This window comes from Phocoena phocoena, chromosome 10 (assembly GCF_963924675.1).
Source record: "Phocoena phocoena chromosome 10, mPhoPho1.1, whole genome shotgun sequence".
Taxonomy (NCBI): Eukaryota; Metazoa; Chordata; class Mammalia; order Artiodactyla; family Phocoenidae; genus Phocoena; species Phocoena phocoena.
In genome coordinates this window covers 91,387,573-91,410,502 of record NC_089228.1, presented here as the reverse complement: position 1 = coordinate 91,410,502, position 22,930 = coordinate 91,387,573, and the positions used below count along the sequence as shown (strand labels likewise).

The window sequence follows — 22,930 nt, the reverse complement described above, 5'->3', positions numbered from 1 at the left end:
GCTGTGCCCATTTTATATATGAGAACACTGAGGTGTAGTCTTAGCGAGCTTAAGTAACTTGAAAGCAATAGCTTCACACTCAGGCCATCTGACTGCGGAACATACACTCTTGCCAACTAAATTACATAATAACTTGACTCCAGAGTGTTGAAAGTATTAGCAGATGCTAATATGTAATGTTTGTTTGGTTTTTTTTTTTTTTTTCAGATTTTCTGATACAATGGCAACCCCACGGGGGAGGACAAAGAAAAAAGCACCTTTTGATCATTCTCCAGATAGCCTTCCTTTGAGGAGCTCCGGTAGGCAGGTATCACTCATTTGTTCATTCAATGCACCCGTTTTGAAGGACAGGCTACTGTGATTGGGACTGAAGAATTAGAGTTGATATAATTCCAGCCCTCAAGGGGCTTGCGGTCTAGTGGAGAAGTTCACCTTGGGACAATCAGTGTGATAAAGTGATAGAATGTAGGAAAAAAGTGTATCTGGCAGAGGGAACTGCGGGGATAAAAGGCGCAGAGTGTGAATCAGCATGGGGTGTTCAGAGAATCACAGCTGTAAGGTTGCCTCCAGGATATGAGCTGGGGCCAGATCATGCTTCGCTTGGTGTCGTTCATAGGAATTTGGACCTCAGCTTGTAGTTGGTTGGGTGCTGTTAGCAGGTTACTTGCTGCCGTCTCTCTTGTAGGACTTTTTTTTTTTTTAAAGAAAAATATTGAATGATAGAATTCTTTTTCTAGAATTTGTCTAGTTTTTAAAATCTATAATACTGAGAGGATATAACTGCTCTAAGTAAAGAAAAAATCTTAATTTGAGAGTGGCTTTTATTTTTGATGGTGCAGCTTTTTAAAATTTTTAAAATTTTTTTATTGAAGTATAGTTGAAACAGCTTTTTCCTAAGAGAAGCTCATACGCATTTTAGTTCTCTACTCAGAGAGCTGTTGTCAAAGTGCTAGTTCTAAATTTCTAGCAAATTAGCGAGTTATTTGCACAGTGCAGTCTCAGGGAAATGGCTGTATCATCAACCCCTCCCCCACTGCCAGGATGCTGTTGATCTTCACGTTTAGAACTTCTAACGTGGAAGTGATTTCAGTAGTAAACCTCCCACCGCCTTTACCTTTGGCCCTGCCGGTGTACTCTTAACCTCAGCTGGTTCCTTCTCAGGTGAAGAAAAAGGCCACAGAGACGACAGACGAGGATGAAGATGGTGGGTCAGAGAAGAAGTACAGGAAATGCGAAAAAGCCGGCTGTACAGCCACATGTCCCGTGTGCTTTGCCAGCGCTTCTGAAAGGTCTGTTTAGATGGCGGGTCTTGGCCTCACCTTCCTGCGGGTGAGAGCCTTCATCCTCAAAGATAGTCTTCCTGAAGATACATAGAGATACTTGTTATCTAACAACAGAGACATTGTCTGTCTATTTTGTATACAGCACGCCCAACTCTGCCATTCCGTGTCCTCCAGTCCCATCCACAATGGCTGTACCTCTGGTGGTAGGGGATGGCAGGGGGGACAGTTTGAGGATGGGATGGGGGGTAAGAGGTGGAGGCAGAGGAGAGAGAACCTTGACCTCCCTGGAGAGACAAGTATACGCTTATTTCCCTGTGCTGCTTTTCTCCCTCATATAACATACCTTCTCCTCCAGCAGATATATACAGGTCTCATTAAAGCTGTGTAGCTAACTGTACTCTTGCCATTCTTATTAGGATGACCCAAGCATAACCTTTTACTTCCAGAGAAAAATCTTCAGTTAACATTCAGTAAAACCTGGAAAACATATCCTGGGTTGTTTTGTTGTTGTTGTTTTTGGTTTTTTGTTTTGTTTTTTTAATCACAAAGAGGTGGTGGTGTTACTGTTCATAGCATTATATTTCCTTCTTTGACTACATGATTGGCTGTGTGGTAGGTTGTATTTACTAGATTGCATGCTGGATGGTCCCATTCCAGCTGGCCAGATTCGTTCACTGTTCAGTATCGGGCCAGATGTTATCACTAAAGACCGCACTTCGCTCCTTCACTCCCATGCAGCAAGGCCACTGGCATCCCTTCTTCATGTCTAAAACCCTATCATCGCTCCGTGGAGTCTTGATAAAACTGCTAAGTCCCAGGCCCTTCTGATGGGTACCACTGATCTAAGTCGCTGTGTCCTCACCATGCACTGTTATGTATCAGTTGGCCTTTCCATTTCCCTTGTTGTAATCTGGTTGTTAGGATTCCCCTGTTATAATTCTGGTGGTTGTAATTCTGTCTGTTGGAGGTAAGGCAAAAGGGCTCCTAGGAGGTGCTTGATTAATTTTTTTTTTAAACAATTTGATAAATGTTAAAAAAAAAAAACAAAACGAGAAGAAATGTTTATTCATTACCAAAGCTACCCGTTTTTGCTGTTTTCAGATGTGCCAAAAATGGCTACACATCCCGGTGGTATCACCTCTCCTGTGGGGAGCATTTCTGTAATGAATGCTTTGACCATTACTATAGAAGGTTTGTTCTGATAATTGTTTGAGGTTTCCGTGGTGGAAGGGATGGTGGCTTGGGTGGTGGAGGGGGTCAGATGGTTATGACTGAGCCCCCAGGCTTACCGAATTATTCCACTGTTTCAGCCACACCTGTCCTGACTACCGGTGGGCCAGGACTTTGATGCTGTAGTTTGCATGTGTGTACACACTCAGCGCTCAGAAAGCATCTGCTGTGAGACAGTTATTCTCCTTAGTTTGCAAATTCTGAAAAATCTAGGAGCTGCTGCTTCTGTGCCAATGCCTGGGGGCAGAATGCAAAGATTAGGGGGAGGATGCTGACAACTAGAGGGTGCTGGACAGACAGGTAACCATCCCTTCTTGATAGTTTTAAGTACTAAAACTGATAGGAATGCCACCTGTTTTATGGGTGCCATGATAACTACCCCCCTCCTTAAAATATGGCTGGTTAAGTCCTTTATGTAAGATTTCTGCCACCTGTTTTGGAAACCTGAATAACTTATAGCTTGATATATTTATTTTTATTCTTTTTCAGCCATAAGGATGGATATGACAAATATACTACATGGAAAAAAATATGGACTAGCAATGGAAAAACTGAACCTAGCCCCAAGGCTTTCATGGCAGACCAGCAGCTTCCCTACTGGGTAAAGAAGATAACAATGCTTTACTGTTCTGTAAAGGATTTGTAGAGCTAAATGCAAGAGGAATGGATGAAAATACCAATTTTTAGGAAAGTTTTCTTTAATTACATTTATTCTTTCTGTAACTGTTAAAGCAAATCACATTTTTGATTTTTGTACAGAAATCACATAATTCAACCTATGGTGTAAAGAAGAAACTAAAGACTCATTACCAGCTGGTGATAGTCAGTGCCGTTTGGTGCATATCTCTCTCATCTTTTTTTCTATTCATGTTTTTCTGTGTATGTTTAAACACAATTTTATGCTTTATATACAAATCCTAATTAGGTTTAAAATCATACTTTGCATGTAAGTGTTTGCTAACTGAGTTTTTTTATTAATTTCACTTTATATCATTTTTCCATCTAGCCGTTCTTTGAAAACATATTTTAGCAATTGCATATATAATATAAATATAACATCATTTAATAAATGATTTGCTAATTTATTTAATATTACAGGTAATTTGAGCTTCTCTCTGCATACTTAAAAAATTTTTAATTGAAGTGAAATTCACATAACTTTAAAATTTATTTATTTTATTTATTTATTTTTGGCTGCATTGGGTCTTCATTGCTGCAAGTGGGCTTTCTCTAGTTGCGGCGAGGGGGGCTACTCTTCACTGCAGTGCACGTGCTTCTCGCTGTGGTGGCTTCTCTTGTTGTGGAGCACGGGCTCTAGAGCACAGGCGCAGTAGTTGTGGCACACAGGCTTAGTTGCTCTGTGGCATGTGGGATCTTCCTGGACCAGGGCTCGAACCCGTGTCCTCTGCTTTGGCAGGCAGATTCTTAACCACTGAGCCACCAGGGAAGTCCCCACATAACTTTCAATTCACAAAAAATTCACATAAAATTAACCATTTTCAAGTGTACACCTCAATGGCATTTAGTACATTCAGTGTTGTGCAACCACCACCTCTGTCTAATTCCAAAACATTTTCAGCATCCACAAAGGAAACCTGTGCCCATTCAGCAGTCACCTCCCATTCCTGCCTGCCTCCAGCCCCTGGCAACCACTAATCTGCTTTCTGTCTTTATGGATTTACCATTTTGATATTTTATATTAAGGAATCATGCAGTATGTGACCTTTCATATTTGACTTCTTTCACTTAACGTAGTGCACTTGAGAATCATCCTTGTGGTAGCATGTATTAGGACCACATTCCTTTTCATGGGGGAATAATATTCCACTCTACGGATTTGCCACATTTTACTGATCACTTCATCTGTTGATGGTCATTTGGGTCATCTCTACCTTTTAGTTACTGCAAACAGTGCTGCTGTGAATATTTGTATACAAATATTTTTGAACATCTGTTTTCAGTTCTTCTGGGTACATTCCTAGGAATGAAATTGCTGGATCATAGTAAATCTATGTTTAACTTTTTGAGGAACTGATAACTCTTTTCCATAGCTAACTGATGCACCATCTCTCATTCCCACCAGCAATGTATGAGAGTTCAGATTTCTCCACATCCTCACCAACTCATGTTTACCAATTTTTTAAATTATAGCTGTCTTGGGGCTTCCCTGGTGGCACAGTGGTTGAGAGTCCACCTGCTGATGCAGGGGACACGGATTCATGCCCGCCACAACAGAGGCCTGCATACCACAAAAATAAATAAATAATAAAAATTATAGTTGTCTTAGTGGGCGTGAAGTGGTATCTCATTGTGGTTTTAATTTGCATTTCCCTAATGACTAATGCATCTTTTCTTGTGCTTGCTGGCATTTGCATATCTTCTTTGGATAAATGTCTATTCAAGTCTTTTGCCCATTTTTAAATTGGGTTGTTTGTCTTTTTGTTGTTGAATTGTGAGTGTTCTTTATCTATTCTGGATACTGGGCCCTGATCAGATAAGTGATTTGCAAATATTTTCTCCTATTCTTTAGGTTGTCTTTTCACTTCTTGATAGTGTCCTTTAGTGCACAGAAGTTTCAAATTTTGATGAAGTTCAGTTTATCCATTTTTTCTTTTGATGCTTGTGCTTTTGGTGTCATATCTAAGAATCCACTGCCAAATCTGAGGTCATGAAGACTGACTCATATTTTCTTCTAAGAATTTGATCATTTTAGCTCTTTACGTTAAGGTGTTTGATCCATTTTAAGTTTTGTATGTGTGTTAAGTAGGGGCCCAACTTCATTCTTCTGCAGATGGATATCTGCATGCTTTTTTATTTTGGAATAATTTTAAATTTATAGAAAATTTACAAGGATAGTACAGAGTCCCTGTATATCCTTCACCCAGTTTCTCCTACTGTTATCATCTAACACACCAGGATTATATTTTGAACTAAGAACTTAACATTGGTACAGTACTAATAAGTATATTACAGACTTATTTGGATTTCTTCAGTGTTTTCATTAGTGTCTTTTTACTGTTCCAGGATGCAATCCAGGATACCACATTGCTTTTAGTGTGATACTTTTTGACTACCTGCAACTAAATTTAACTCTGTTTCCTTAGGTTAGAGCTAGAAAGCATTCTGACAACAGTACTAAGATCCCCTTTGCACTTCTGGGGGCCTGAGCTAGTATTGAATCACAAATTAGACTGATGGGGTAAAAGTGGATTTTATGGGTGGCGATGGCGCAAGGGGAAGAAAAGGTATTTACTTGGAAGTGCTGAACGGTTGTTGACCAATCATGTGAAGAAGATGGCAAAGTGAGAGGTGGAAGATAGAAATGCTATAGCTCACGAGGTGCCAACCCATTGATCTTGACTTCTTACTTTCCATCTAGGTTCAATGTACAAAACCTGAGTGTAGGAAATGGAGGCAACTTACCAAGGAAATCCAGCTGACTCCACAGATAGCAAGGACGTACCGATGTGGTATGAAACCAAATACTGCTGTTAAGGTATGATCTCTGTTGGTTTTCCTTCTGAATTAATTGATGTGTTAGTTTAGTTGTCAGTAAATAATAATGGTGTATATTTTTCAATAACTCCGTTGATCATTGTATCAGGATTATATTGTCCTACGCATAACAGAATCTCAACTACAATGGCTTAACCAATTAATAAGGCTTTTATTTTTCTCTCATTATAAGCAGTTTAGAAACAGGCAGTCCAGAGTTGGTGTAGGTATCCAAGGAAGTCTCCTTTTAGTTTCCAGTTCTGTCACAAGATCATTACTGCACTGTCAGCCATCATTCCAACTTCAAAGCAGAAAAGATGGGAAAGGCTGGGGTATTCCAAGCCAAGTCTCTCCCTCTTTTATTGGGAAACCAGGAGCTTTCCTGGAAGTTCCAGCAGTAGATTTCTATTTATAGCTCATTGGCCAGAATAGTATCATGCAGCTACTCTGAACAGCAGTAGGGACCAAGGAAGAAAATATTTTATAACTGTTGCGTGTTTTATATTTTATAAAATATTTTATAACTGGAAGAAAATATTTTATAACAGAATCAAAATTAGGATCTTGTTAGTAAGGCGAAAAAGATATATATGTTTGGACTGTTAGCAGTCTTCCATAGTTGGTATAGTGTGCCTGTTTTGAGATTTGATAATTACTTGCGTTTAGAAATGTGTTAATTGCTTAAATGTGTTAAAGCACTCATCTACAAAATGTCTCTAGTTCCATCAGCACATTAAAGAATATTAGGAATCATTGTAATCTCAGAAGCAAGAGGCTTTCTTTTTTGAAAATTTTGATTTAATTCACATAGCATAAAATTCACCCTTTTAAAGTATGTAATTCAGTGGTTTGCCGTATATTCACAAAGATATGTGGCTATCATGAGCAAAATATTTTCTTTTTAAAGAAATGATGAAAAGCTCTAAAGTTTATGATCAAGTTTTTAAAAGCCTGGGATTTAAGATACAAATATTATTACAGTGACTCATAATTATTGTAAATATATTTGGAAGATTTTGCAAAGTGAAATGGTGAGAAAAAGGGTATGAACATTTAGGAGTTCTGTGTTTTACTGTTTTAAATTTTACACAGTTATTACATGAATATAATCTCGGGTTTAAAAAAAGTAAATTGAATATATGTATGTATATGTAAATATATACACACACATATAATTTACAAATAAAAAATGAAAGTGCCCCTTAACCATCTCTTCCTTCCCACCCTAATAGATAACCATTCTTAATGACTCATTTATCCTGCTAGAACTTTTTTGTGCTTTGATTATGTATTTATGGTAGGCACTTTTTTTTAGCCATGCCATGTGGCAGGTGGGATCTTAGTTCCCCCACCAGGAATCGAACCCATGCCCCCTGCATTGGAGGCACGGAGCCCTAACCACTGGACCGCCAGGGTAGGCACATTTTTTTAAGGCACTTGATACAAATATCTAAAACTTTTTAAAGGTTTAAAGAACTATAGCTCACAGTGATCATTTTGTCAAAACCTTACCTACACTGAGTGGTGATATTTTTAATAGATGTAAAATTACATCTTGTTTTTTAAATTGAGGTATAATTACATATTGTAATTACATGCACAGATCTTAATTGAATTTCATTGAGTTTTGGATAACGTCCACACTGTGTAGCCAGTACCCCAGTCAAGATACACGATGTTTCCACCACCCTAAGAAATTCCAGTCATTTCCTTCCCTCCCTCCAGAGGCAAACACTAGACTGCCATACCCTAAACAGAGTTTTGCCTGCTCTTGAACTTTGTAAAATGGAATCAGTCAGTATATACTTTTTAGTGTTTGGTTTCTTTCACCGCGTAAAACAGCTTTTGAGATTCATCCATGTTCTTGCATGGATCAGTAGTTTTTTCCTTTTTATTGCTGAGCAGTGTTCCATTGTATGGATGTATCACAATTTGTTTATTCTCCTGTTGGAGGGCATTTGTGTTGTTTAAAATTTTTTGCTGTTATGAATAAATCTGTATGAACATTCTATGCAAGTGTTTTTGTGGACTCACGTTTTCATTTCTGAAGGGTAAATACACAGGAAATTGCTGAGTCATATGGTAAGTTTATGTGTAAGAAACTACTAAATGGTTTTCCACAGTTGTTGTACGAGACTACAACATTTGGAGGTGGTACTTTTTTTTTTTTTTTAATGTTAGCCATTCTAATGGGTATGTATTGTTCTATCATTGTGGTTTTAAAATGCAATTCCCTGATGACTAGTGATGTGGACCATCTTTTCATGTGCTTATTGGCCATTCATAGTTCCTCTTTGGAGAAATATCTGTCCAAGTCTCCTAAAAATTGGGTTTGTCTTGTCTTGTAGGAGTTCTTTATGTAATCTGGAAATGAGATACGTTATCTTGAATATTTTTCCCTGTCTTTGTCTTGCCTTTTCATTTTCTTAATAGATCCTTTGATGAGCAGTTTTTAAATTTTGCAGCCTAATGTATCCATTTTTTTTTTATGCTTAGAACTTTTTGTATTTTTTCTGCAAAATCATTGCAACTCTCAACTTGCACAGACAGTCTCCTATGTTTTCTTTGAGGAGGTTTATTATTTTAGCCTTTATATTTAGGACACTAGTCTATCTCAAGTTAATTTTTGGTTTTGATGTAAGATGTGGGTCAAGATTCAAATTTTATTCATATAAGTATCTAGTTGTCCAAAAGACAATTTTTTTCCCATTGAATTATTTTGGCAACATTATAAAAAAGTCAGCTGGCCATACCTGTAGGCAATTTCTGGACACTATTCCATTGATCTCTTTGTTTATCCTTAACCCAGTACCCTGCTGTCTTGATTATTGTATCTTTATAGTAACTCAGGTAGTATAGATTACTCCAACTTTTTTTTTTCCAAGATTGTTTAGGCTATTTTAGGTCCTTACATTTCTATAAAAATTTTGTTATCAACTTGTCAGTATTTACAAAAACTTTTGGAATTTTGATTGGAATGGATTGAAGCTATAAATTATTTGAAGGAGAATTGACATCTTTACATTTTTTTGTCTTCTAATCCAGGGGTCAGCAAACTATGGCTCATGGGTCAAATCTGGCCCCCTCCACCTGTTTTTGTAAATAAAGTTTTATTGGAACACAGCCATACTCATTCATCATGTATTGTGTATGACTGCTTTCATACTACAATGGCAGAGTAGTTGCAACAGAGACCATGTGATCCGCAGAAACTAAAATATCTACCATCTGGCCTTTTAAAGAAAAGGTTTCCCTGAATGTATGGGCACAAAGTGGGGAGCAAGGGGACGGTGGTGGTGGTAGGATAAGTTGGGATATTGGGGTTGACATATATACACTAATATGTATAAAATAGGTAACTAATAAAAACCAGCTGTATAAAAAAAATAAAATTCAAAAAAATAAATAAATAAAAGGTTTCCTGACCCCTGTTCTGACCTATGGGTGTGGTCTGTCTCTCCATCTTTTCAGGGTCTTTAATTTCTCCCAACAGTGTTTTCTAGTTTTCACCGAGAATGTATTCTGTTAAATTTATTTCTAGATACTTATTTTTTCTGTGATTGTAAGTAGAATTTATTTTTAACTTTTCAAGTTGTTTGTTGCAGTTATATAGAAATAGAATTTAATTTTGCATATTGACTTTATACCCAGAGACTTTGTTGACTTCATTTTAAATTCCATTTATATTTTTGTAGATTTTTTTTGTTGGGAGGAATTCTACAATATCAACTGTGAATAAAGACTGTTTTGCTTTTTTAAAAAACTATCCTTTTGCTCATTTTTTTTCCTTACCTTATTGCATTGGTCAGGACTACCAGTACAGAGCTGAATAGAAGTGGAAGAGCAGACTTCCTTGCCTTGTTCCTGACCTTAGGAGTGATGTGTTCAGTGTTTTATCATCATGTGTAATGTTGGCTGTGGCTTTTCACAAATGCCCTTTATCAGATTGAGGAAGTTCCTTTGTATTCCTAGTTTGCTGAGAACTTTTTATTATGAAAGGATGTTAGATTTTTTCAGATACTTTTTCTGTATCTTTTATGATGATCATACAGTTTTTCTCCTTTAATCTGTTAATGTGGTGAATTACACTGATTCTTGAATGTTAAAGCAACCTTGCATTCCTGGGGGGGAAAAATTCCACTTGTTCTCAATGTATTATCCTTTCATTGTGTTGGATTCAGTTTCCTAATATTTTGTTAAGAATTTTGTATCTGTGTTCATGAGGTTTAGTCTCTGTCATTTTCTTTTCTTGTAATGTTCTTGTCAGGTTCTTCTGTCAGAGTTACACTGGCTTCATAAAATGAAATGAGAAGTATATCTTCCTTCTCTATTACTGAAAAGTTTGTGGATGGTTAATATTATTTCTTATTTCGTGTTTGGTACAATTCACTAGTGAAGCCATTTGGACCAATTTTCTTTGTGAGAAGTTTTGAAATTACAAATTCAGTTTCTATAACAGATACATAGCTACTTAGGTGGTTTATTCTATCCATTTTAGAACATGGTGTTTTTCAAGAAATTTGTCTGTTTCATCTACATTGTCAAGTTTGTTAGCTTAACGCTGTTTGCAGTGTTCTCTTAATTCTCCTTTTAATGCCACTGGTATTTATGGTGGAATCCTTTTATTGTTGATATTGGTGATTTGGGAGTGAAGAGTGGAAAGCGTTGATCTTTCAGGGTCAGGGGTCAGGGTCCCGGAATTAACAAATCCTGTTCTAAAACCTTTCAGTTTAGCCCTAAATTGATTCTTGAGCTCAGCCTCCAGAGTAGAAGACCTCTCTGAGGGATAGAATAGAAAAAAATGGGAGGGGGCTTACCCCGAGGGAATGGGTAATTGATTTTCCAGACTGAGTGGGTACACCAAAGGAAACTGGGGTTTGAGTGATGAAGGGACCGTGAGCTTGTGTGGTGAAGGGGAGCATGTCCAGCTGGCGGGAACAGTATGGTTGCACTGAACTTAACCAGCACCTGTGCTCCAGATTACTTCTCAAGGGAAAAGTAGACTCAGTGGCATGTTATTATAACGTTTGAAGAAGAGTTCAGCCAAGGAGCAGTCAAAAATAGCAGACCGTTTTAATAGATACTAGCCTTTGGGTCATTTTCACTCAACCTATTTCTGTGAAGTTTCTGAACAGTTCCAAATATATATATATTGGAATATTTGCATACTAATGTTACCTTACTAAATACTAGGTGTGATTTTTATATTAAAAGTTCACATTAAATCATTTTGTACTGTGCTTTGACTAGCTTTGGTTTAACCACTGTTTAGAGTTATCCATAATCGCTCCTCTTTTTCACTTGCAGATAATTGAATCTAACTTTGACTTCATCTCTACTAATTGTTCAGATTATCCATGTTGTTTTTTTTGATTACTTGATTTTTCTTCAGGTTTGTCATTTACAATTTCTTCAATTTATGTTTTTTTGTTTTTTTATTTGTGGTACACGGGCCTCTCCCTGTTGTGGCTTCTCCCATTGCGGAGCACAGGCTCCGGACGCGCAGGCTCAGCGGCCATGGCTCACGGGCCCAGCCGCTCCGCGGCATGGGGGATCCTTCCGGACCAGGGCACGAACCCACATCCCCTGCATCGGCAGGCGGACTCTCAACCACTGCGCCACCAGGGAAGCCCCTATGTAGTTTTTGAAAAGTCTGTTTTCTTTATGTTTTCAGACAAATGATATTTGTTTATCATTGAAAAATTCAAGCAATATAGAAAAAAAGATTTTAAAAATTCATGCAGTCATCATCATGAAATAACCATTATTAAATGAGATTCATTCAAGAGAATTCATGCATGTATACAAGGAGGAAGCCTGGCAGATAGATAACTTCATATTAAGGAGGAGTGCTGTATATGCTTGTTTTATGTAAAATGATTCAGTTCAATACAACATAATTTAAAGTAAGTAAAAGAAGCCAAAGTGAAATACGAAATTGCTGGACATAGGACGGTTATTTCTTCATCTCAAGACATAGTAGTTTCTAAAAACTCCCTAAAAGGTTAAGAAAATACATGATGAGGATAAGTTGGAATCGCTCTAGCTTTTTAACAAAATTGCATGTTTCAATTTTAGGTTGTATCAATTGACACCCTGCTAAGACAGAGGGAAAAGTAAATGACACCATACTTCAGCCCACCTCCCCTTTTTCTCTCTCCCATTTTTGTTAGGGTTTTGCTGTTTTGTGTTAGTTTAGTTTGCTCTGTTGGAATATCACTTTTTTTCTGTGACCATATCCCATTCATTGTTTACTCTTGCACTTATATGCAATTACTGCTGCCCACAATTTCTGTTACTACAGTTCCTTCTGTCCCATTATTTTGATTCATCACCTGCTTGGATGTATTTTAACATCAAGTACTTTTTTCCAGGAGAGCTCTGAGGTGTCAGAGTCCTTGTTTTTGAAAAACTTAAATGCCTTTCTCTTCTTCCATCCATCTTCAAGTTGAAGACTTTATGATCTTCTTAGATCCCAGCCTCTAAGGATGGTATCACATCTTTTAAATCTCCTCCCCCACCCCCGCCCAAGAAATCCTCCTTTGAGACTCTCCTGCTCCATTGCGATTGATTACCACCCAGAGCCTGAACTTTTGAAATATTTATTTAAAGGGTGTTTATTGACCCAGAGTCCTTTTGGTTTTCAGTTTGATCTTCTGTCAAGGACAAAGTCTGGAAAGGTTTATTTGTAGAACAGCGTTAAAAAGAATTGTAGCAAACAACACACACTGTTTTGGAGCTTTTTGTCATTTAACATTTCTTAAAGATGCTTCTTAAAGATCTTTACGTACGCTTCAGTATGTAAAGATCTCTTTCTCTTTAAAGACTGTGTAGTAAATAGTCCACTGAATGGATATGTCATGATGAATTTGGTGTGACTGAAGGGCATTTAGGTGACTTTTAAACATTTACCGTTAGTGAGAGTGCTGTAATGAATAGCTTTGTATCTGTGCTATTTTTCAGTGTATTTGTAGTATCAGTTCCTAGAAATAAAATTGCTGTGTCAGAGTATATCCAGTTTTTTGTTTGGTTTTTTTTTTTAAATATTATTTATTTATTTTTGGCATTGGGTCTTAGTTGTGGCGCACGGGATCTTTCATTGCAGCACGCAGGCTCTTCTTTGTGGCGTATGGGCTTCTCGGGCTTCTCTCTAGTTGTGGTGTGCGGGCTCCAGAGCGCGTGGGCTCTGTAGTTGTGGTGTGCGGGCTCAGTAGTTGCCCCGCACAGGCTCAGCTGCCCCGCAGAATGTGGGATCTTGGCTCCCCGACTAGGGATCGAACCCATGTCCCCTGCATTGAAAGGTGGATTCTTAACCACTGGACCACCAGGGAAGTCCCTATCCAGTTGTTTTTAATATGAAATAATTCTTAGACCCAAAAGAGTATTTATAACTTGTGTGTGAGGAATAAAGGATGAAGGTGAACACTCACTGTGTGCCCCCCAACCTGGTTTTAGAAACAGAGCGTTACCAGTGCTTCTGCAACTCCCTGGGTTCCCCCCAGTAGTTTTCTTCCTCTGCCTCTCCTACAAGAGCAAACAGTATTTCGCATTTTGTATTCATTTTTCCTCTGCTTTTTGTTACAGAGTTGATAAATATGTATGACACTCTAAATAACATGTAAAGTTTTGCATATTTTTATATTGGTTGTAAATTGTATCCTATTGTGTGTATTCCTCTGCAGCTTTGTTCTCTTACTTAACTTTGAGGTTTTTCAGCTGCATCCATGTTGATGCCTGCAGGTCTGGTTCATTCATTTTCCCTGCTGTGTAGTTTTGCGTTGTGTGAATCTACCCCAACGTGTCTATTCTCCTGTTCATAGGTGTGAGGGTTGTTTCTGGTTTGGGGCTGCTACACACAGCGCTCTGTGAGCATTCTTGCACATCTCTTCCTAGTGCATGCACACATGCAAGAGTTTCTCTGGAATATATTCCAAGGGCCAGATTTCCCAGGCCATATGGTATGCCAGTCTTCAGTTTATTTAGGTAACTTTTTTTCATTGAAATATCACATACAAACAGAAAATGCACAAGTCAAAATGCATAGCTCAGTGAATTTTCAGAGTCCCCATTTAGCCAGCTCCCAGTAAAGAAACTGAACACTTACCAACCCCTCAGAAGCCCCCCTGCACCCCTTTTCACTCACAGAGTCCATCCCTTGCCTCCCCAGAGTAACTGCCTACTAACTCTTCTCCCCCATGCAAGTACTAACCAGGGCCACCCCTGCTTAGCTTCTGAGACCAGAGAGACTAGGCACATCCAGGGTGGTACGGCTGTGGATCTCTACTTACCCCTCTGACTTAACAACACTATGGCTGTTTTGCTTGCTTTTGAGCTTCATGTAAATGGAGTCAGACAGTATGTATGCTCTTGGGTCTGGCTTCTTTCGCTCACCATTATGTTTGTAAGGGGCATCCATATTGTAACATGTAGCTGTAGTTTATTCTCTTGACTATAATACAGTTTATTTCTCCATTCTACTCTCGATGGACTTCTGGGTTGTGTTTATCTTCTGTCTCTTAAAAACAGTGCTCCTTTGAACATTTTCTAATCCTTCTCTTGGTACACATGGATGAGGGTCTCTCTAGAAAATACAGGTGTGCCCTGTCTTATTGTGCTTTGCTTTTTTGCGCTTCGCAGTTATGCAGTTTTTTTTTACAAATTGAAGGTTTGTGGCAACCCTGCATTGACGGTTAGCATTTTTAGCAATAAAGTATTTTCCAATTAAAGTATGGTAATTTTTTTTGCTATTGCACACTTAGTAAACTACAGCATAGTGTAAACATAACTTTTATATGCACTGAGAAACCAAAAAATTCGTTTGAGTCACTTTTATTGCAATATTTGCTTTATTGCAATGGTTGGTCTGGAGCTGAACCCACAGTGTCTCTGAGGTATGTCTGTATAGCAAGGCTGGAATTGCTGGGCATAGATACAAGATAATGCCAAATTATCATGCATTTAAAAGTTTCGTATTTTGTCAAACTGTTCTCCAGAGTGGTTACATTCTTTTAGATTTCCACCCAGGACATCTTTACAAGAGAGGCTGTCTTCCCCGCACCCTCACTAATGCGGTGTTTTATCACACTTTTTTTTTTTTTTACCAGTCTAATCAGTGAAAAGGGGTATCTTATTGAAGGTAATTGACACTTAAGACTATATTTTATAATTAAACCTAATTAATGCTTGTTTTTTGTATTGTTTTTGCAGCCTGAGACCTCAGATCATTGTTCCCTTCCAGAGGATCTCGTGAGTATTTCTTCATGTTCTAGCCTAGAGTGCGTCACGCCTTCAGTGATAAGTGCTATAAGTAAATAACAGTAACAGTTTTATGAGTATCTCTCTTTTTTTGGTTGCTGATCCAAGGGGTTTTTATCTAACAGGATAACATGATGAAAATGCTAGCAATAGTGGTATTGTGGGTGATCCTCTCCCAACTTAAAAAAAAAAAACTAAAATGTTATTGCTCTATGTTAAAAGGAAACAAAAAGGAAGAAACGGACACCTTGCCTTCCTACAGGGACCAGACTTGTTATACTTGTTTTTCAAGGGCGACTTTATGACCTTCTCTCCACTTGAATCGTTCCCGGAAGAGAACAAGATGCCCATAATTTGATGGTCTTGGCCCAGATTCAGCTGTGAGAGTGTTTTTGTGTATTCTGACCTCAGCATAACTGCTTTGTCCCATCCCTGCCCAGATGTGGAAGGGGAAGCAGCTGGCAGAGCCTCATCACATTTCATCTGTCTTAGGAAACTTTGCCACCTGAGCTGGCCGATTTTGCCACATAGCTAGATCCAATAGCTGTTTCAGAAAATGATTTTTTAAAATTCTGAGTTTCTGAGTTATTCTGCATTACAGCGATCCAGGATAGTTTGTAGTTTTTCTAGATGTCTGAAACCCAGGGGCTGTGACTGATGTTTAGGCAAAGGGAGAATTGACACCTAGCATATCTATTCTGTTACATAAAGGGCTGTGTGAGATGCCTGCGCGTGTGCGTGTGTGCGCACACAGACACATTAAAAAAATAAAAACAGTTGTACCGTCAAACATTTCCATAGTAAAGCAGTGGCCTAAATAATTTCTGGATTTAGGGTACACAGGATGACATTACAGAAAAAAAGGAAAAAAATAACTTTAAATACACTTACAAATACCTTAAGAATATTTCCCCTAGTATTCAGACCATTTTGCGCGCAAGGAGTCTGAACTTTAGGACAGAGGCCATATTCTTGGGATCTAAGAACTTTAAAAAGCTTGGAAGAGTCCCTGGATGTTCATCTGCCCGTTATTTATTTTTGTCTTTGGTTAAGAAAGAGTCTGGAGCAGGTTTATAGCCATGTCACCTATACCTGCTACGCTTTTTCTATTCATACGGATTCTGGGGTTACCTTTAAAGCGGTTTCTAAATTTTGAGTGCCTTTATTAGTTTCCTAGGGCTGCTGGGACAAATTGCCACCATCTGGGGGGCTTAAAGCAACAGAAGGTTATTGTCTCATAGTTCCAGAGGCTATAAGTCTGAAATTAGGGTGTTAGCAGGGCCGTGTTCCCACTGACGTCTCTAGGGGAGGATTCTTCCTTGCCTTTTCCAGCTCTGGCATTGCCAGCAATCCCTGGCATTCCTTGGCTTATAGCCATGTCACTCCAATCTCTGTTCCATCTTCACATGACCTTTTTCCTCTTGTGTGTCTCCCAGTCCCTGTGTCTCTTCTCTTCTTATAAGGACACATTAGAGTGAATTTAGGGTTCACTCTACTACAGTGTGACAAATTACATCAGCAAAGACTTTGTTTCCAAATAAGGTCACATTCTGAGGTTCTGGGTAGACGTGAATTTGGGGAGACAACTTTTTAACCGAGTGTAGTGGGCATTTCATTAAATATGCTAATAGACTGTATCCAGCACAGTTTCTTCAGTGGTATGTGTATTAAAAGCGAGAGTGGAACATTTGATGGCATATCGACAAAATTATAGTCAGGTGTCCCAGAATGGTAAGTGTGCTAACACACTCGGAATAGCAAGACCACGTGTTTGTTTACCAGTCATTGAGTTTCTCCTACGCTAAGCCAGAGGCTGGTTGGCGCGCCCTCAGGTGGGCTTCCAAGGAGAAGAAAGCCTGGGGCAGGTAACAATGGCAGGGTCTCTCTTGGGTCCTGACTTAATTTCCCAACACAGCTACAAGGCCCAGGAAGTGGATTAGAATGGGAAGCGCTTGGGTATGTGGTTTGTTTTTGTTTTTTCCTCCCTTTTTTTTGGTTGGTTTACTTTATTTTATTTTGGGGGGTTCTTGTTTTTTTAAGGCATCTACATTCTGCCCTCTTTGGTCCATTTCGAGTGTCAGGATCTGAACACCCAGTTTTACTCTGTCTGAGCCAGGAAGGGGGTCCATAGAGGCAGCCCTGCTGTGTTGGAGAAGGAACTGAAGCTTTCCTTCTTTTTGGTCCAGCACAGGCTGCTCAAGGGTAGCCAAACCTAAAACAAGCCTTGAGGACAAAGATTGCAAACTGAAAAGCCTTCACGGGCCGGGCAAGTAAAATAAATGTGTGTAGCAGCTGGGAGTAACTTACGGGGGGTGTTAGGGTTTGTAGTAAGCCGAAAAATGCTTGCCCCAGATTTGGACTTTGAAGGGCAAATAAAATGCATCTTGAGATCACAAACCCCTGCTTGATGGCAAGTGGCATTTGCGTGGAGCCTGGATAACTAGCATCAGAGGGTCCCTGAGCCCAGAGTTCTCCTCTGTCAGGTTCCTAGAGTTCCTGGAGCGTACATTCAAGTTCATGTGTAGCAAAGGCTGCCTAACATAGGGTATGTGGCAGTTCCGCTTTAGAAGCCAGGTAAATTTTATTTTTATCACAATAGTTAGTCATCACAGGGCTGCTTTGATCGAATGACTCTGTACGTTAAATCAGCTCTGGAATATGATCACATATTTTAAGACTGAAAATAGCTTTTTCAGTTCAGTCCTACATGGAGCATTTTATTTTGATGATTGTCATGTACTTTTCCCTCTGAAGTTTTTTTAGTAGCCTCTGGCAAAAAGCAGTACTGTTTGGACTGCTACTCCAGAGAATAGTTTTTTCTGCTGAATTTTGTAATTTCAGTTATCTTTAGATCCTCAGTTAAAAGGCAGAAGGGATGGGTGATAAATGATTACGGAACAGAAATAAGTTTCTCATGTCAGACTCAAACAAACCTGGGCTTGCAGTATAGTCAGTGGGGGTAGCTTTAAGACTTACCTGGTGTTGGTGGGGTTTTTTGAGGGAGGGAAAGGGGGAGGCCGTTGCTGAAGGTCTGAAAAAACTCGGCCTAGGAAACATTCTCTCCAGGTCTCATCAGGCATTTTTTGTTTCTGAATCTTACTGTGCAGAACTCTGGTCTAGGACTATGGAGTGGGAGAAGGCAGAGTAGAAGGGTTAAGGATGAATGAGAATGGATGACACGACGAGAACCATCTGTCCTTGGCCGACTCTGCATGTACATTTCTTGGTTGCCATTGTCCCTCTTCGTTTTGCTCTGCCCCCTTGCAGAGAGTGTCGGAAGTTTCCAACCATTGGTGGTACTCCATGCTCATCCTACCTCCTTTGCTGAAAGATAGCGTGGCAGCACCCCTGCTCTCTGCCTACTACCCCGACTGCGTTGGCATGAGCCCGTCCTGCACCAGTACGCACCGCGCGGCCAGCGACGCCAGTCCTGGGAAGCTGGAACACTCCAAGGCAGTCCCCTGTGTGCTGGGTGAGAGCTGGTCCTGGCCCTCCCCGCTTTCCCTCCTCCCTCCGCCCTTGCCCTGGAAATATGTGGGTGAGCAGAACGGAAAAGATTTTTTGTTTTTAATGTGTGCAGCTTGCTACAAAGCACCTCATTATTTCATGGATCTGGTTTCACTGTGGATCGCTCGTATCATTTGTATATATTGGACAGTTAATTTTGCCCTCAGTCAGTGGGAAGGCTGTAACACTTGTCCAGGAATCATGCCTATGGAGTTCAATGAGCATCTCTTTGAAAGTTGGATAGCTGCAATAATTTGATGATAATACCTACTCACTCTGACATGCCAGAAGAAAGGTTTGACCCTCTGAGCCACCCTTCTTTTTTCTCCCCGAGTCTTTCTGCTTCTAATTATGCCATTGCTAATCTCAGCCAAACAACCCACTCTTGGAAAAACTTCAGGTCAAGGCAGGCAGACTGATAACCATTTACTTTAAAGGGATCTTTAAAATTCTCCGTCAGAATTCTTGGTGTACAAGCAAGAATTGTAGATCATCTCCTGCACACTGACAAACTTCATCTTTGATGGTGCAAGTAGGTTTTGACATTGTAGCCCTATCTTAAGGTTTTCAACTAATAACACTGGACCCTCTAAAAATGCAGGTGTGGTCAAAATCAAAGCTGAAGTGATAAATCCCAGTGTTAATGAAGGAGGAATAAAACAGGCAACTCAGATACCATTAGTGTATACATTTATGAAGGACAATTTGGAAGCATGAATCAAAAACCTTAAAATAGGGGCTTCCCTGGTGGCGCGGTGGTTGAGAGTCTGCCTGCCGATGCAGGGAGCGCGGGTTCGTGCCCCGGTCCGGGAGGATCCCGCATGCCGCGGAGCGGCTGGGCCCGTGAGCCATGGCCGCTGGGCCTGCGCGTCTGGAGCCTGTGCTCCGCAGTGGGAGAGGCCGCAGCGGTGAGAGGCCCGCGTACCAAAAAAAACAAAACAAAAAAAAAAAAACAAAAAAACAAAAACCTTAAAATAGATGTTCTTTGGATGTAGGAATTTATCCTCAATAAATTATCAAAGATTATCAAAAGTAAGTCCCAAGATTTGTGTGGCATTGTTGATAATAGTGAAGTAATTGGATGAAATTTAAGTGCCCAGCAATAGGGCAGTGGTTAAATAATAAATAGGATAATATTATATGTCCATTGAAGTCATATTTAATGACATGGGACACTGTTCTTGAAAAGCAGGTAGGAAAAACAGCCTTTTTATTGCCTTTTTTTCTGGCTTTGTAAGAAAAAATATCAGTTATATTTATATTCTCTATTCATAGAAACAGAACCAAGGTTAGACTATACTCCTAAATGTTAACACCGCTCAAGGATTATCAGTAGTTAGTGATTGTTATTTACTTCTATGAACCTATTAATTTTATAATCAGAAAAATTCCAATGAAAGTTGCTTTTAAGATATATTTCCATGGGGACTTGGCATTCAGTTGGGCTTGGAATTTTGGTCTTGCAAGATGGAGATGTTCTGGAGATCTGTTGGAAAACAACGTGAGTATACTGAACACTACTGAATGGTAACACTCAAACATGATTAAGATGGTAAATTTTATGGCACGTGTTTTTTTTAACCACAGTAAAAAATTTTTTAAAAAAATTCCAGACTTCCCTGGTCTGTGGTCCAGTGGTTAAGACTCCGTCCTTCCAATGCAGGGGACACAGGTTTGATCCCTGGTCGGGGAACTAGATCCCACATGCCATGTGGCGTGGCCAAACAATTAAAAAAAAAAAAAATTTCCATGCCACAGAAATTGAATGTTTGAAGAACGAATGGGAAAAAAAAATTGTTTAATTCACGCCTATTTTGTCTAACTGGACAGAGGAAGTGGAAATATTTATGTAGGACAGACTGGGGAGCTTGTCTAGGCTCTCCTTTCGGGTTTCTTTTTGCTCTTCAATTTAGCCAGATTTAGAATTTACAGCTTGTGAGGTTTGCCCATTCTGCGTCTTCTCTCAGTTCCAGGCATGAACCGGTACTTCCAGCCTTTCTACCAGCCCAACGAGTGCGGCAAAGCCTTGTGCGTGAGGCCAGACGTGATGGAGCTGGATGAGCTCTATGAGTTCCCAGAGTATTCCCGAGACCCCACCATGTACCTGGCTCTGAGGAACCTCATCCTCGCCCTGTGGTACACTAACTGCAAGGTGAGTGAAGGGTGCGTTAGCCAGCAGCACATGGACACAGACTTCTGTTAAGGAGAGAAGTTGCTTTGACTGTGGACGGAACCTTTGGATCCGGGTGTCTCCACCTCAGGACTCTTGACATTTGGGTGGCTATTCTCTGTGTCGGGGCTGTCCTCTGCGTCGTAGGATGTTTAAGCAGCATCCCTGACCTCTACCCCCCACATGCCATAGCACCCCTTTCCCCCAGCTGTGACAACCAAAAATGTCTCCAGATATTGCCAAGTGGGGGCAAAGTCTCCCACTCCTGAGAACCACCACTTTAGACCATATGTCATCAGAATTCTTCACTCTCTAGTTATATGCAAACTTTGGTTCGAGGAGTTCCAATGACAATACCAGGAGAAAAAAAGAATAAAACATTGAAGATTGGATTATAAACCCCTCGAGGGCTGGGATTCTGACTCACCTGGTTATCCTCAAGCATCTGAGACCAGTGATTTGCTTTTTGCTGGGACTGAATAAATGTTAGGGCCCTCACACAGTGCCCACCTTGAAAGGGATGAAGATAAATTAGAGGGTGGGCAGGGCGGGACCACGAGTTTTGTTTTCTTTTTAAAGCAGAGGCTTTCCTGACGCTAGTGTTTTTCCAATTTATTAATTTCTTCTGCAATTATCTGAGTGACTGCTGAATGCAGAACATTTTACAAGACTGCCAAAGAAATCTTGGTTAAAGAAAGATATTCCAGTTCCACCCCGGTATTTCACTGGATTAGACTCCAGTCTGAGATGACTTGATTAAGTTTTGGCTATAAATGCAGTTTATATGAATTACACCCAGGTGAGTGTATTGGGCATGGTAGAATTATTCATTTCCTCTCCAGCAGGCTTGAGGGAAGTATTCAACAAACATTTGCTGAACTAAACAAAACTGGTCAGAATTTCCTGTAAATAAGTTGTGAAGATGCACTTTTCAGAACCAGCCTTGGGTTCATTTTTCTTCCCATTTCTTTTTAGTTAACTTTGAAATTTGACTTATACAGGAGAAGAATCTTATAAAAAAACAAATCCTCCACTTACCAGTGTGGATCTATTTTAATTTGTAATAAGATAGCAAGTATTGTGTCTATTTAATACTCTAGTGGGAAAACTCAAATATGGTTGCTTTAAAGGGGTCAGACTTTGAAATGATTTTTTAAATCTTTATTTTATTTTTATGGCTGCGTCAGGTCTTAGTTGTGGCATGCGGGATCTTTCTTTGCAGAGCGCGGGATCTTTCATCGTGATTTTTTTTTTTAACGTCATGAATACAAACACGTGTTTCAATATTCTGCAGCAATCCAAGCCAATGTTGTACGTGTTATTTCTTTCACATTTTGAGTATATAGTCATCTTCCTGTGTTCAGGTTCTGTTGGAGCTGGGGCTTGGGGACAAGTAGAGGAAAGGCCAGGGTGGGCCCTCTCCCCCCTCCTCCACCGCCCGCATGGCCCAAGCCTGTTCTAACTTCGAGACACTGGGCAGAGGCCACATTACTCTTGAATCTTTGAAACAGACCAAGGCCTTGCCAAAGCTGCTGGGGTGAAAAGGGAAAGGCAGTGTCTTTTTTTTTTTTTTTTTTTACAAGTTCTTAAGTCCATTCCCCCCATGTCTTATCAGTGATGAGTGTCCAGCTTTTTCTGCTGCCAGTGCAAGCAGCATCCTGGGTTTCTGTAATGGCCTTTGTTGTGTGACTTATTGAATCAGGAATATATTTGTGGTATGGTCTGCCTCCACACTCCTGGGTCAGTCATTCGGGTCAGTCATTCTCTGCGAGGGGAAACTTAGGTGATAAAATGCAGATTGCTATGTGCTTCTTTTGTCCCTTTCTCCTTTTTTCCTTCGCCAGGCAGACCTTCCTTTGGTCTTACTATATCTTAGTGATAAATGATGGATTCCAATTACCTGGAGAGGTTTGTTTTTTTTTTTAAATTGTAGTAAAACACACACAACATAAAATTTACCATTTTTACCCTTTTAACCATTGTAAAATGG

The 22,930-nt window shown here is 39.7% G+C and overlaps 1 protein-coding gene across 2 annotated transcripts in view; it reads left to right on the top strand.

Annotated features, from left to right (window-relative positions):
- The first annotated feature begins 220 nt into the window (after nucleotides 1–220).
- KDM1B (lysine demethylase 1B) overlaps nucleotides 221–22,930 on the top strand; it is a 49,832-nt gene continuing 27,122 nt past the window's right edge. Inside the window, exons 1-8 of one of the 2 annotated variants that reach the window (XM_065885872.1) lie at nucleotides 221–307; nucleotides 1,162–1,289; nucleotides 2,385–2,474; nucleotides 3,003–3,114; nucleotides 5,893–6,009; nucleotides 15,216–15,254; nucleotides 18,531–18,735; nucleotides 20,738–20,922. In XM_065885872.1, the coding sequence (XP_065741944.1) occupies nucleotides 221–307; nucleotides 1,162–1,289; nucleotides 2,385–2,474; nucleotides 3,003–3,114; nucleotides 5,893–6,009; nucleotides 15,216–15,254; nucleotides 18,531–18,735; nucleotides 20,738–20,922 (963 nt within the window). The remainder of the gene's footprint in view (nucleotides 308–1,161; nucleotides 1,290–2,384; nucleotides 2,475–3,002; nucleotides 3,115–5,892; nucleotides 6,010–15,215; nucleotides 15,255–18,530; nucleotides 18,736–20,737; nucleotides 20,923–22,930) is intronic. The other variant, XM_065885873.1, reaches the window with a different exon arrangement.